Genomic DNA, 15,890 nt, shown 5'->3' on the forward strand with positions numbered 1-15,890 from the left:
ACCACCAGGCGATAGGCGCTCAGCACAGAAGCTGCCGTGACATGCACTGACCATTTACAGAGAAACGGCACTGTGGACCTGGCACCCACAAAGCAACATTTGGCTTCCCCCAAGTGGGACACAGGCCCTGCCACCACTCTGGAGTGACACCCCACCAAATCGCAGCCAATGCTGCTGAGACCCCAATGGCGCAAAATGCAGCCCACAGCCCAGCCCAGCCCTGAAAACAGTTGCTGTGGGTGCTGGGTGATGACATCATGTAGCAATGCCAGGTTTCCTCTCCCTAGTGACTAACCTCCTTGCAGTTTCTTCAGCCCAGAAACACGACTTGCTTTATAGCCAGGTGCAAACATTTTACACTTTAACCAAATGTCTGTGAAGCATTTTCCCATGCCTCATCTCATTTGATCCTCACAAAAGTCCTGGAGTAGGTAGATAGGAGATTTGGTGGAATCCTATTTTCTTTTCATTAGACAGAAAAACAGAGATTTAGAAAGCTTAGAAACTTGACCTGACTGAAAAGAAGAAATGGGGACCTTGAAAATGACTTTAGTTTTTCTCACTGTGTAGAATATAGTCAAACACAGTTAAATATTTTGCCCTTTGTTCTCCCTGTGTGATCTACAATAATAATCTGCTTCGTGTTGATATTTACTACTGTGTTGCTGACAATTACCTGAAAGAGAAGTTGGGGTGCTTCACTGGGCTGGAAAAAGTTTAGCTAAATCAGAAAGCAGGTCTAATTAAGCAAGTTTATTTATATATATAAAGCTCTTGCTGGTGCCAATTGCACATGTGTGTGTTTCAATCTGTCATTGTCGATTGTGATTTTGGTTGACACTTCTATTAGAGAGAAAGGTCAAATAGCGATATTAAAATATTTCTTCTAATTAATTTCCTTTCAGTGTGCACGAATTCATGCACCAGGCCTCTAGTACAAATATAAAGGTGGGGTGGGATTTATTGATGCACATAGCCTTGGGCATGTTGGCCACTGATTTACCTTTCTCCATCCTTTGGACATGGTCTCTTCATGAGCTGGGCAAGACCACCTCCAGCAGCCCCAGCTGCTATGAAAAGGCAAGTTCTTCTGATTGGCCAGTTGGTGGTCCTGTGCCTGACCCTGGACCACTTGCTGTGACCAGGAGTAGGGGAGTGCCAGCTGGACTGGAAGTTCCCAGGCAGAAATACCACCTCAGATTTCTAATTATGGTGGGGCCCCTTCTGCTCCCAGGGTCATGTAGAAAAGGGAGGATGGTCCAGTAAACACCTGTGGCAATTCTAAATTACCTGGTGGTCCCTGGCACATGCATTTCTATACAAGCTACATTTCTAGGGTGGGCAGGTTTGTGATGACTCAGTGTTGCCCCACCCACACAGCCCATACCTGGAAACCGAGACTGCCACGGTCTCAGCAGGAATAAACAGTACCGAGCTAGACTTCAGAGGTACTCCAATTCTTAATTTCACAAATGTGAATAATTTTGGCCCCTGACAGATTTGCTTGTACCCCACCCACCAACATGCATGTTTCCCTTCTTTTTCCTCTGAAGATGTAGACCAATATTTACCGAGTTCTGGAATTTCCTTAGTCAGATACACCGTGCCACCTGCCTCCTGAATTCCCCGAAGCTGCCAGCTTCTCTCTGTGCCACCTCCACACAGGATTCTACCCTCCTTGCAGGGCATCTGTTTTCGTCTTTGCACAATATGGTCCTCCTCTCACACCCTTCTCACCAAATTGGGGGGGGGGGGGCATTTTTATTATCCTATGTAGTAATTTCAGTTTATGTTGCATATCACTTACGTTTTTTTATATGTATACATTTGGGACTATACATTTTATTTCTGACCCTTTCTCTCCAAGTATGATTCACTGAAAGTTGTTTGTGCTAGGACCATTAGGGACAGACAGTGTGCTCATTCCAGGTTCCCTTTAGCCGTGATTAAAAACAAAAAGCTTAGAACTACATACTGACACCTCCCAGCAGGGAGGAGGGGGGGCCAGGAGCTGGCTCTGGCTCCTGCAGCTGAGGTGCTTAGTCATTTGTTTCTAACCCCGCTGAACCTCACATTCTCATCTGTGAAATGGAGGTAATAGCATCTCCCTACGCTGTTGTGAGGGTCAAATGAGAATGGGTATGTGAGCTAGAGGTGGCAGCAGGGATGGGGCAACTCCCTGGCAGTGCCCAAGGTCAGGATGGAGAGTGGGGGTGGGTCGCTGAGCCCGCACTCCTGCCTGCAAATGAGGAGGCTGCGGAACACCAAGGACTTATGGAGACTGGAAATACAAGGGTGACAATTACCATTGTACATCTGCAATTAAATTGTAAAATCACCCTTCGTGTTAATACACATGTAAAAAACAACAAAGTGATTAACTGTAGAGAGAAGGCTGAATTTTACATTCCTCACTGTATTTTTGACAGGAGCCTATGCACTTTATTTTATTTTATTGTTTGTGATGCAGTGAATTTGACTACAGGGTTAAAATGAACAACATCCTCCTCTCTAGGCTCCCTGCCCGCTTTGGCCTTCCCTAACCTTTCCTATTACTGCTTCCTCAAACTTTCCCATCAGCCTTTTTACCCTACAAGCCCCCCCCCCCCCCCGCCCTCCTCTTCCTCCTCCTCGTTCTTTAAGTTTCTGCTCAAATGTACTTCTTTGAGGGGCTTTCTTAGGCCCCTCAAATCAGATCAGTTTACCCTCTTACATGCTCTCCCATAGGCTGTATGTGTTCCTTTGTGTGATATTCCACACATTTGTCAGTATATTTTTTAGTAAGGTATTTATCCCCTGTTAGAATGTAAGCTCCATGAGAGTATATCTTGTCAATTAAGCCAGGAACAAGGACCCCACATGGCTGTTTTAAACAAGGTAGGAACATTATTTTCTCTCGCACAAACTGCCTGCAGTAGGTGGTTTCAGCTTGGGATGGCATTCTACAGCATCAGATTCCGGTGTGCTGCTCTGCTAAGCATGACGTCCATTCCCATGGTCCCAGAGAGCCGAGAATATGGGACAAGCTGGCAGGCAGGAGGGCGGGGAAGATGGACAAGCAGCCCTCTCCTTAAAGATGCTCCTTGGAATTTGCATACACTTCTTCTATCTCCATCCTATTGGCCAGGAATTAGCCATGTGGCCACACCTAGCTGCAAGGGAGGTTGGGAAATTTAGTTTTTATTCTGGGTAGACATGTGCCCAGTTAAAAATTATTCTAATACCAAGGAATAGGAGAAAGGATATTGGGAGACAATTATATACTGCTGTATTCCCAACTCCCAGCACACTGTGTGGCACATTCTACATATATTAGTTGAATGAAGAAATGGGCTGAACACTTGTGTATTTAATTGCTAGGGCTGCTGTAACTAAGTCCTACAAACTGAGCGACTTAAACAACAGAAATAGATTTTTTTTCACTGTTCTAGAATCTAGAAGTCCAAGATCAAGGTGCCAGCCATGTGGTTCCTTCTGTCCCACTCCTCTCATAGCTCCCAGTGGTTTGCTGGCAATCTTCCGAGAGATCTCTGCCTTCATCTTCACGGCGTGTTTTCCCTGTGTATGTGTCTCCGCGTCCAAAATTCCCCTTTATATAAAGAACACCATTCATTATTGGCTTAGAGCCTGTCCTAATGACCTCATCTTCACTAATCACATCTGGAATGACCCTATTTCCAAATAAGGTCACATTCTGAGCTACTGGGAATTCAAAAGTCATAGGACTTGTGAACTTGGTGGGGGGAGGGGGAGGGGGGAAACACTACTATTCAACAGAACAACGAGTCACAGGATTTATGAATTTTGGAAGGACAAAATTCAACACATACAAACTTGTAATTCATCTACTCTCACACAGTCTTTCAGAGGCACCTGGTACCTTGTCCTTCCTGAGCAGTGTTGTGTGGATGAACCAGCTCCATTCTCTCAGCCCTGAAGGAGTGTGTGTGGTGGGGGGATGGCAGGGCTTACCAAAGGCCTATAATGGTAATAGCATCATTGGCCATAAGCGGTTGTAACCAAACGAGTCAAGCTTCTTCATGGTATGATGGGAACCCAGGAGCACTGCAGAGAAGTCAGGGGGCCTTCGCATTCGAGTCCTTTGCGGTGAGTGGAAAGCTCCTGACCTTGTAATACCCCGTGGCCCCCGAGATCACACGTGGCTAGCACAGGCCAGCTCCACCAGGGCCTGGCGTAGAATCCTGGAGCCAGGCAGCTCGCTCAGTCCTCACTCAGCACCTTGCCAGCTCCTCACACCTTATTTCTTCTTTTGGGGTGTTTTTATTTGGTTTTGCCTGTATCCCTCACTGGACTATGAACTCTGAGCTTGAAGATAGTATTTTATTCATCTGTGTAACCCCTACAGCTCCTCAAGTAGAAACTCAGTTAAATAGGACTTTTTAAAGGGAAGAGAAAGATATTATCATCTTGTCAGGAGGGTTGAGATATAATCATGCCCCAAAGCAGAAGAACTGCTACTATAAAAGGGCTCCTGTAGTTTCTTTTGGCAGCAGACTCGAGGAAGGTGACAGTCTGTTCTCCGTTGGCACCAAATGTCAGTGGTCTCTGAAAGGTTTAGTTTAGGGAAACCCAGAGTTGCCAAAGCATGGCCGTGACAATAGCAAGGTTTAAGAAGTGACCCATTCGATTTATGCAAGAGGTGCCGCCCTTCACCCATGCATCCCACCTTATGTGGACCAAAGCTCTGGGTCACACTCAGTGATCCCCAGTAAATGAGGGAGCAGAGTCCCCAACCTCAAGGAAGAGTAGGGCACAGTTCAAAGTCCTTGTTTTAAACCCCTTCCATTGAATGAGATCCACTCTTTGATGTGCATTCAGAGCCCGCTTGGCCAGTGTCCCCTTCCCTGCATTCCTGCTCTGCCCACTCACGTGTCCTCCCGGGGGCAGAAGCCAGGACTCTGCTGGAAACGTTTCCCACCCATCGCAGGACTCTGACCTGATCATTACTTTTCATTTAGCACAGTATTCCTGTGGCTTCTGGAATATGAGCTTGGGCCCGTATCCACTTCCCTAATGTTCTCACTTAAAAGATTTCATCTGACACATGTGGGGCAAATAGCATCCAGTCATTTCTTTTTGCCCTGAGTCTTGGTCTTTTTTAATTCAGGTGGCCAAGCCCATGCAGGGAGGCTGCTGGATGGTGCAGGCAGACACCAGTGCTTCGCTAGCTAGGCACCTGGACTCCCAAGGAGCTCATGACTTGGCAGCTTAGAAATGAAAGCACATTAGGCTGGGGTGGGGGTAGAAGGGGGGTATAGGTGGTGGCATTTCTTGGCCATCCTGCAGAAGCTGGGCTGTCGTAGGCATGCAGCCAGTGGTAGCACATTCAGCAGCAGCTTTTGCCCAGCTACCACTCTGGGCTTGAGAGTACTGTGCTTATTAGGGCCAAATGAAGGGGACGTTGCACAGACTGTCCCTGTCCAGATCCCCTCGGCTTTCTATGCCTTTGTTTGTGGGGCAGCTCAGACTTCTCCAGTGGGAGTGCAGAGGTCACTCCGCACAGAGAACGTCTCCGTCCCACATATGCGTGTGTTTGAAAACATGACTGTTTTTATCTCTCTGCCATGAGTTGTAAAATTATGAGGTGCATCCATCCCTTGATTATCAGACTTGTGCTTGGCTGTTAATAACAGACTCCATTCATGGTGCAGTAATTGAGTTTGGAGCCCTAATTACACTGCTGTGCCCCCCGCAGGAGTGAACGGGAAAGCCCCGCTCCTGAATCCTGCCCTCCGAGGGCATGCTTGTCCTGCCAAATCCCTTGGTTAATTTGTGGCCCAGCCTTACCTATGATAAGGGATACAGTCTTCTGTTCTGATCATTTTATCTTTTTTTCCCTATCTCCTTTTCTCTTTTACTCCTTTTTCATATTCATTTACCACGTGTACTGGTTAATAATGCGGATTTTTTTCAATAGATGGAGTTACACAAATGTTGATATATATGTGATTTGATATATATGCTATTTTGTTGTATTGACAACAAGCTTCAAAACTTCATATGTCAAATTTTCTGAAGGTGTTAACATCATAGATATTTTTATGCTTAAAAATGTAGAATTTTGTGGATGTGAGGGCGATCTGGCTGCGACATCTGTCGCCCCATTGATCGCCAGGGTTGATTCGGCTGATCTGGCTGGCTAGGCGGGTGTCCCCCTCCTCCCTCACCGGTCCATGTGCGTCCCTCCCAAAAATGTAGAATTTTGTGCCAAAAACAGCATTTGCAGGAAGTTTTAACTCATTATTTTGAAGAAAAGTGCGGCTGAAAGTTATCATATACTTTGGGAAGCTTATGGTGAACATGCTCCATCTCAAGAGACTTGTGAACGCTGGTTTAAACGCTTTAAAAGTGATGATTTCAATGTGAAAGACAAAGAACGTCCAGGTCAACTGGAAAAGTTTAAAGACCAACAATTACAAGCATTTTTGGATGAAGATGCGTGTCAAACTCAAAAACAACTTGCAGAAAGATGAAATGTTGCTCAGCAAACAATTTCCGATCGTTTACAAGCAATGGGAAAGATTTTAAAGGAAGGAAAATGGGTGCCATGTCAACTGAACGAAAGACAAATGGAAAACTGAAAAGTCATCAGTAAAATGTTGCTTCAACGGCACGAAAGAAATTATTTTTTGCATCAAATTGTGACTGGCAATGAAAAGTGGATTTATTTTGAGAATCCCAAATGCACAAAATTATGGGTTGATCCAGGTCAACCATCAACATTGACTGCAAGGCCAAATTGCTTCAGAAAGAAGACAATGCTCTGTGTTTGGTGAGATCAGGAAGGTGTGGTTATGAGCTTCTAAAACCAGGTTAAACACATTAATACTGATCGCTACCGGCAGCAAATAATCAATTTTGAACCACACTTTGATCGTAAAACCACCAGAATGGGCCAGAAGACCACAGCAAAGTAATTTTGCTTCATGATGATGCACCATTACACACTTCAAAACCAGTTAAAGACACGTTAAAAGATCTTGCCTGAGAAGTATTAACCCACCCGCAGTATTCACCAGAAGTTGCTCCTTCAGACTACCATTTGTTCTGACTGATGGCACACGCACTTTCTGAGCAGCACTTCAAAACATACGAAGAAGTGGGAAACTGGGTCTCTGAAGGTCTGCTTCAAAACAAGAAAAGTTCTATTGGGATGGTATCCACAAATTACCTGAAAGATGGGGGAAATGTGTAGCTAGCGATGGACATTACTGTGAATAAAGCACTTTTGATGTTTCTCTTGAAATTATCGTGTTTTCTTTGATTACAAAATCCACATTTTTAACTGGTACTGTATTTCTGCAACAGTCTTGTAACCAGTCTCTCTCCTCTTTCTCTCCATTTGGATAGGTATATATATTTTTAAGTTATTTCATAGGTTGCAAAATTGTGTTCCAGAAAGGCAATCACATTTATACTTTCACCAGAATTATGTATGAGTGTCCATGCTGGTGTCCTGCCATTCTCTCTCTCGTCTCTTTTCCTCTCTCCCTTCCTTTTTTCCCTTCTTTCTTTTTACCTTTGTTAATTTTCTAGACCCCCTCCCCAAAGAATCTTATTGTTTTAATGAAAACCTATTTGGTTATTAATAAGGTTAAACCCTCCCACTCATCTCCTCATTGAACAATTGCATTTCCTCTTTGTGAATTTGCCTTTTGCTAATTTTTCTCTTGGGATGTTTATCTTTAAAATTGTGTCCATCCACTTAGGTCAATCTCATGGCATTGTACTTATGTCAGTAAGTTGCTGTGAATACTTGTTTGTACTTAGATACCATATATTACAGTTATATGAAAGAATAAGCGTGTTTTATACAGCTAACAGCTCAGAGTGCAAGCCATTATTAACAGAGGGACACATATGGAGTGAGGCATGCCAGTGTGGGGAGGGGCTCAGGAGACTTTTACAGTCACTTAACCTTTTGTCTTCACAGTCATCCCACAGGCAGGTAAAGTAGATAAAGCAGGTATTTTTCCCATTTCACAATGACGTGTGCCAGGGCACACATGAATAAGATCTTCCAAGCCCCAATCCAGTTTTTCTACCATGTCACACTGATTCATCTGTTTATTTATAGAAGGCAAATAAAGCATTAACATATATCAAATATTAGTAATTATGAAACACTTTTTAAAAACTTTTGTATAGCATGAAGGCCCAGGACCAGGTCATTATGACTTGAAAATACCTTCAGCAAGCTCCGTTACTTCTTGTTTTCGATCCAAAGTACCTCGATTCTTGCCTGCTTGTTCAGTAAGTATTCTAAAAGACAGATTGTGGTTGTAAGTTTTATGGCCATGTGCTGGAGGCGGGGAGGTTGTGAAGGTGGGATGGGGGTATTATATAACAATTCGTGTGTGTGTGTGTGTGTGTGTGTGTGTGTGTGTGTGTGTGTGTGTGTAATTGCTTGTCAAGGCAGCAGAGTCTAGAGCTCAAATACTTGGCAAGCCCTGGGCCAGGTTCAGGCCCAGGTGGCTCCTGAAGACTGCAGCTGCATTGTGGGTCCAGCTGAGAGGAGCCAGCACAGTGATTAGCCATCCATGCTATGACCTGGGTGCTCTGTGGGGAAACGCCTTTAATGAATTGAGGCAGGCAGTGGACAAGTGGCTGCCCCCTCCATCCAGAACTGTCTTTCTTTGTGTGTGTGGCTTCTAAGAGCAAAAAGGAAGAGCAGAAAAATTATTGTTGAACCCAAGGAGACCATGAGGGCATGAGCAATCATCCTGCCCTTAAGGACGCAGGAGACAGGGAAGAGGCGCAAGTCCACTTAGACATATAAAGCAGGTAGATTCTGGGAGTGTGTGAGAGCCTCAAAGACCCAGGGAAGACCAAGGAAGATCTCAAAAGCATAACATGGAGTTTATGAACAGTGGTGTGTTTTTTTTTAATGCTAAAAGACAATTTTAATTTTCATGGCTTTGGTGTTTCCAGCCTGCACACAGTCTGAAAGTCTCTCAAACTTGCTGGTATATAACCAGATTTGAGGTAGTTGGGAGACAGGAATTTAAATCCCGCCTGTAAGGAAAGGGACCTACCCTGGGGGAAGGAGGGCAGGGGAAGCTGGCAGTGGCTGGGAGAGGGTGGCCCAGGCGCTTGCCTTCAGGATCTGGTTCCAGAGTTGCGAGCTGTGCTGTGGGGTAATGCGGTCTTTATCTGGAGGTATGAATACTGGGGAGTCCCTGCCAATAAAATTAAAAGCAGACGGACAACAGGAGGTTGGTGGATTCCTTACTCAGATCCTCATACCCTAACGGCATCGCCATGATCCGGACGCAGAATTTTGTTGGCGCTCACAGGGTTGAGCATCCCCAGGAAGCTGGAGCCATGCTAACCAAACCCCCAGGAAATGCTGGAGAAGCCAGAAGCGGGTTGCTGGTGTTGGGGCTGCTACTCAGTGGAGTGTCTCCCATTATAGGAAGCTCTTCATGGAAGCCAAGGACAACCAGGAGCTTCCTGGTGACAGTGAAATCAGGGCTGGGGGGTGGAGCCAGATGGTCTCAAGGTTTCAGAATCGTAATCGGCAGCCTCCTGAGGGGAAGTCTTGGTGGGTGAGTGGGGGGGCAGAGGGCGGGGCGGTGCAGACCCACAAACCTATCCCATGGGCCCGTTTTCCAGGACTTCTCCCACAGGCTGCTTCCTCATTAACAGCACTAATAAAGGCTTCAGCTTTTTTGACATCCGGCCAGGACTTGATGAGATTTCCAGGCTGCTCCTCTGCTTTTGGCAAAGGAAACATCCTGTCATTTAAAGCGGCTTCTGCAGGCAGCTGACCTCATCCAGGCTGGGCTGACTCTGTCCCACTCTCAGAGTAATCCAATTTCCACTCTCACTGTCTCCCGAAGAGATAACAAGCTGCAAGGAAGGAAGGAAATGACAAGAAGGTGATAACAGGGCTAGCTGGTGTGTGGAGCCTGTCCTGGAGGGCCTCCCGTGAGCCTCAGAACCTCATTTGATGGGGGAGGCCTGGGAAGCCCACTAGGGGTGGGGCTAGGACTGAACCCAGGCCTATCTGACAATAAAATTCTTCCCTTAACCACACACACAGAACCTGGTGTCCCTCCAGCAACCCAAGATAAAATTCCCTTGGGTTTCGAGAATATGTGGGCACCCCAGCATGGAAAACACTGGCCTAAGAAATCCAAGTCGTAGTTTATGGAAATGACAGTCATTTGCATTTATCACCACACAAAGGAAGCTTTGTCTAAACAATTGGCACAATAATTTCTTAAAGAATTTCATCAAAATGAAAACATGACTTTTAAAAAAGTAGAACTCATAGACCCCTTAGAATACGCTGACCCTGGGCCCACAGACCATGGCAGAGAAATGCCTTACGACTCGTGCTGGGTCAGCGAGAGAAACTCACGAGTTGGGGCTTCTGAGGTCAACCACTCAGGTGCAGAGTGCATTCTCTCCAACCCCTTACTGCTAGGGGAGGTTCACTAGAGGGGACGCGGAGGCATGCCCAGGGACAGATTGCCCTGTGGGAGCGAGTGTGCCTTGAGGCAGAGGTGGCACGTGAGCTGCCACCCCCGCAGGTCTAGGCCCCATTGCTTGCTTGTCTCTCAGCACCTGGGCAGCCATGGGGAGAGGGGCCGACAGGAGCAGGTCTGAGCGCCGAGGACATGCGCCAGTGCAAGGGTGCCCCGGGCTTGTCTCCCTCCGTGGGGTTTGCCGGCCACACCTGAGCCAGCGGCCAGGCTCAGCAGGCTCCACGCTCTCATCAGTGTCCTTTCCTGTTCTGTTTTCAGAGAACCCCGGGCCCAGGAACATACACCTCTTCAGCACAATACCCCAAGCAGCCCCGGAGCATCGCCAGAATGGGGCGAGAACACAGTCTTTTCTTCAACAACACAATTGGCTTTTAAAATAAAGCCGTCTTTGCGCTAAGCGGCTTTGTTTTAGCAAGTTATTACGTTGGGAAAACTCTATCATGTTTACCCTTTGGAGGGTTTGAACACAGAACCGAACAGATTGCCCCCGTGACCACCCCGCCTGCTTACCTGGACTGTCCCAGCACAACTTCCAGCTCACTCTCAGAAGTGTCCTGATTGGAACAATACGTTTTGTGCTCAATCTGTTTATTGTCAGAGGTCGTCTTCCTGGAGAGTTTCCCGGCTGCCCTTGCAGCAGCTTAGACAGGCCCGATGTGTCCAGGCCGTGCTCTGTGGGCCTTGACCCTCTGGCCGGGCCTGGACTGCACGAGGGTTGCGATACCTCTCGGCCTCAGGGAGACTTCAGGGGGGCGGGGGGGGGGGGGGCGGTGCGCATTCAACCAAGGCCAAGCTGAGCTTGATGGGATCCCAACAGGTGGTTCTTTCTCTCTCTCAACTCCTTGAAAAGAACAATATTTATTCAACTCCATGAGTATTTGTGGTTTCAAGTCAACACAAATATTTTGAGTATCTGCTCTGTGCCAGGTGCTGTGTAGGGACTGGGGAGTGGGGCTTAAAAAAAAGATGAAGGAGGCATGTGACTGAGTTTGGGGAGGGCTGTAGGGGAGATGAGGCCAGGAGGGTAGTTTGGGGTGGTCCTCAGCTGGAGGGAGGCTTTGAACGCTGGGCCAAGCAGCTCCTTTTGGTGCTGGGAGCTCAGGGGCAGTTTCACCGAGAGGACAGGCCCTCGTCTCAGGAAGCTGGTGCCCAGAGGGACAATTTCTCCAATGAAGGCCCAGGCGGTCAGAAGCAGGGACAAGGCAGCATGCGGGAGGACAGCCAAGGGACCAAGAGGCTGAGAGGCAGGGAGGAGAGGGAAGAAGGTGGCAGGCAAGGAACCTGGTTTGGACAAAAGGCAAGAATAAACATTTGCATACTTACCTGGCAGGGGAGACACCATGATCACGAAGGTGGTTTTCCCAGGGCGAGGCCTATCACACTCTGGATGTGCTGACCGTTGCCGTTTACCCAAATGTGGGACGCTTGACTGCATGATTTATAGTAGTGGGGGACGGCACAAAAGGAATAAACATTTGCTGGAGCAGAACAGAGGGAGCCTAGCCTGGCCGGACTGGCATGGAGGATGGGAGGGGGTTGGGTGAGGTTCCGTCGGAAGGCCGGGACCACAGGCAGCCGCGCATGCCAAGGAGGCCTGCTCAGGGAGCTGCGCTGGAGAGATGGCACACATGAGAGCTGGGGTCTCACAAAGGGTGAGGAGATTCCAGTCACTGATCAATAATTGGAAGGAACTTTAAAAAATGCTTATATAATAGTTTGTTATATTTTAAAAGGAGTTTGTTATATTTCTCTAGTCTTGTAAATGCTTATCAAAAGGTATTGGGGGCAAGGAAGGACAGGCCCCATCTCACTGAATTCATTTAAATTTCCCATTTGAAGAAGAAACACCCAGCATTGCATTCCTTCAGGGACTAAGAGCCACTGGGAGATCAGAGGGGTGTCCAGGCGCTGGCTCCTGTCCCACTCAGATCAGAGGGTGGCCACAGGGCAGGTAGTTCCACCTTTTATTCTCCAAGTGGGTCAGAGTCTCAGCTGGATCAGCCGGTGCTGACAGAGGCGTTTTCTCCAGTTGCACCTGGTGCTCGGGGAAGTGGTTTGAGAGAGAGGCGATTGTGTCCGTCTGAGAGGCTGTGGATGGAAGTTCGAGGAACCCCTCACAACAACAGGGGAGGAGGGCGATGGTGTTGTCAGTATGTAGGGGTACCTCCCGACAAGACTGTGGGACAGGGGCTGCCAGGAACCACTTCTCTCTCCCTCTGTCTCCCCTCTTCCTTTCTCTGGGGCCTCCTTCCTCAGCAGGCTGACTTCACGCCTCTTTAAGGTACAGAATCTGATGTAGCCACCTTAGCCTTTTCTCATATCATTTCCTGAGTCAACACCCTGAAAGGATGCAACCAGCTCTCTTGGTTCCAGTATTAGATTTTCAGAAGAGAGAATCCAGGCTTGGGTCAGGAGTCCACCCCTGGGCTCTCAGCTCTGATCAGAAGGGCCTAGATAGACCCTCGGTGCAGACCAGGCTGCAGGGCCCAGCTGCGTGGTGTGTGCAACTGGGTGGAGGGCAGCTCCCGGTGTCCCAGAAGAGAATGAAGGAGAAGGAGAAGGTGTCTGACTGGCCTGCAGATATTCCAGAGGTGAGACTGCAGGGCCTTCTGGACACCCTGGTGCATTGGGTCTGTTCCCTAAGCTTTGCCGTGGATTCCCACGATGTCTGCCTGCCTTTGTGGAGCCGGGGGGCCTCGGCCCTGTCGTCCTCACCAGTGCCGCCATCTGGTCTTAATGCAGCCCCACCCTCCTGGGTGTTCGGGGCTGTGACGGAGACTTTGACCAGGTATTCACCGAGGTGCTGGCAGGATCTAGGTGGTGAGGAGAACGTTTTACTTCTCCTCTTTGGCGTATTCCAATATTTTATAGAATTTTATACAGTTAGGGAGAGGCTCTCCCAAAGAGGCCAGAGGGATTCTGGATGGCTTTCTCTCGCCACGAGCCTAAAATCGAGACACAATTTGAAGAGCAGGGCTCCTCCTGTCCTTGCCAAGATGGAGAGACGGACAGACCTGAGTTGACCTCAACCTTGAGCTCTGAGATTGGGATAGTAACACCTGTCAATTAGGGCCATTGTGCACATCAAATGATATGGCCACAAGGGCTCAGCAAAGCCTAGTGCAGTTGGAAGATACTTGCATCCTAAGCCCAAGAGGCCTTCCCTGCAGGACCCCTCCTCCCTCCTCCATTGGCTGCTGTGACACTGGCTCCTCAAGATCCCTGCCTGGCGTCCCTGAGCAGCCTCTGTTCCTCTCTCCTCTGAATTTGGCTTCAACCAAAGGAAATGGCTCTTCTTGGCTGCAATGTCTTCTGCTATTTCCATGTGAAATTCCTCTCCATTAAGTCAGAGCATGTCAAAAGTCACAGCACTGCTGGGGACAGTGTGTCCTCCTCCCTCTCCTCCCCTCTTTCTCTCCTTCCTCACCCCCACTGCTTTCTGGACCTGCAGGTGACACCTTCCAGACCCACAGGCCGAGGGCCACAGGCTGCTTAGGTGACTGGCCCTGCCTCCAGCATCATCTCTCACCTGCTGGATGCCACCTACCGAGATGCAGCACAGAGCTGCCAGGGCTCAGGTCCCCCATCCTAGGATTGCTTTGAAAGCCCTGTTATCTTGAAAATACAGTTCAAAATCTACAAGTTCAGAATCAGTGGTTCTGAGCTGCATTTTAGAATCCCTTGGGGAGACTTTAAAATTCTTGTTGTTGTCAGCGCCTAAACAGATCACATCAAACTCTCTGGGTAGAACTCAGGCCCAGTTTTTTTTTTGTGTGTGTGTGTGTGTGTGTTTTTTTTAAAGCTTGTCCCCCTCCCCCACCCCAGTTGATTCCAATGAGTGGCCAAGGTTGAGAACCACCCCTAAGATGGTGTGAAGGCACCAAGCACCAATAACTCTGGGTGAGGGCACAGGTAGTTCTCCTACCCCTACAGGTTTATGAGCAGGGCCCTTGCCCTAGAGGTCCCTCTCCAGGTATGAAGAAGAGAGTGACCTGCATTAGCATCCGAGTCTAAAGGAAAAAGGATGGTGCAGGGCCAGTTTGCCTAGAGCAGTACCAGGTAGAGGTTGTTCTGGGTAGAAAGGACAGCAGGGCCCTGAACCCAGGCACCTCTTGCCAGCCTGACCCCTCTCTGGGCTCCTCACAGATCTTTGGTTTTGGCCAAAGGCATGGCTGCTGGCTCGCCCAGCCTGCCAGGCCCAAAGTGTGTGTGTGTTGGGGTGGGGTAGGGTGGGGGGTAGGGTTGGGCTCTGGATTCAGGGCTGCAGGGGCCGGGTGGGCTAGTGGGGGCCAGACCTTGCAGAGCTGATCAGCAGCCTCCCTAGAGAAGAGGCCACTCTAGATGGCAGGGGGAGTCCAGGCTGAATCCTCAGAGGCTGGTGAGTAAGAAAGGCGGGCCTGGCGGACAGGCAGGAAGGAGGAGTGGCTGGAGGAAGGGGAGGCCCAGGGGGTGAACACATGAAGAATTGTCTCCCAGGGGGTACTCCTTGCTGCCTTGTTAACACCCTTGGCCATGTCAGATCCCAGAAAAGGTGTCACCCTTCTGAAGAGTGGGGGCGGGGGAGGGGGCTGGGAGAGGCCCAGCCAGCAGGGGAGGGAGGTAGCAGTGTGGCTGCTTTGGGTGGGAGTGTGGCTTAGTCCTCGAAGACTGTGGACAGGAAGTGTTCCATAACATTGCAACTCTGGTCACCAGAGTGGACTAGGCGGAGCAGGTGGCAGGGGCAGACAAGGTTTTCTATGCCTTACCACACTGGGACTGAGCGGCCCGGGAGGGGACAGGGTGGGGCAGCAAGGCAGGGCCCTGGGGGCTGTGCAGGTCACAGACAGACCCCAGCGTTGATGAGAGCTGGCCACTACCCCTGCCCCCCTTTTCTGAAGTCTCAGGTCCTGCCTGGTACCCGAGGGCCATCAAGGAGAAAGGAAGCGGCTGGAGCTTCCTTTATGCCACAGGGCCAGAGGGGACCCCTGGAAACGTGCCAGGCAGGGTCACATCTGCTTAGGCTTCTAATCCCCAACCCGTCCTGGGCTGGCATGGGAGCTGGACCGCAGAGCACTGCTGAGCCCATTGCCCAGGCCTGTGCCTGGGGCAGTTCTTTATCCAAACTGTCTGTATCAGTTTCCTGTGGCTGCTATAACAAATTACCCTAAACCTTGTTGCTTAAAACGACACACATGTATTCTCTTACAGTTCTGGGGTTCAGCAGTCCCCAATTCAGTCTCACTGGGCTCAAGGCAAGGTGTTGGCAAGGGGGTTCCTTCTGGAGGTCCCAGGGAGAATCCATTTCCTTGTCTTTTTCAGCTTCTAGAGACCATCTGCAGTCCTCTCCTCAAATCACTCCGAACTCCTGCTCCCTTCCCTTCTGGTCCTGCCTCGGAC

The 15,890-nt window shown here is 48.9% G+C and overlaps 1 protein-coding gene and 1 pseudogene across 1 annotated transcript in view; both read left to right on the forward strand.

Annotated features, from left to right (window-relative positions):
* STPG4 (sperm-tail PG-rich repeat containing 4) overlaps positions 1-10,894 on the forward strand; it is a 35,825-nt gene extending 24,931 nt beyond the window's left edge. Inside the window, 3 exon segments of the mRNA XM_059660659.1 lie at positions 8,170-8,274; positions 10,773-10,872; positions 10,875-10,894. Of these exon segments, the coding sequence (XP_059516642.1) occupies positions 8,170-8,274; positions 10,773-10,872; positions 10,875-10,894 (225 nt within the window).
* Positions 10,895-11,829: 935 nt separating this feature from the next.
* On the forward strand, positions 11,830-11,977 carry LOC132214119 (U1 spliceosomal RNA; annotated as a pseudogene).
* Positions 11,978-15,890: the final 3,913 nt, after the last annotated feature.

The sequence above is a fragment of the Myotis daubentonii genome, chromosome 12 (assembly GCF_963259705.1).
Source record: "Myotis daubentonii chromosome 12, mMyoDau2.1, whole genome shotgun sequence".
Classification (NCBI taxonomy): Eukaryota; Metazoa; Chordata; class Mammalia; order Chiroptera; family Vespertilionidae; genus Myotis; species Myotis daubentonii.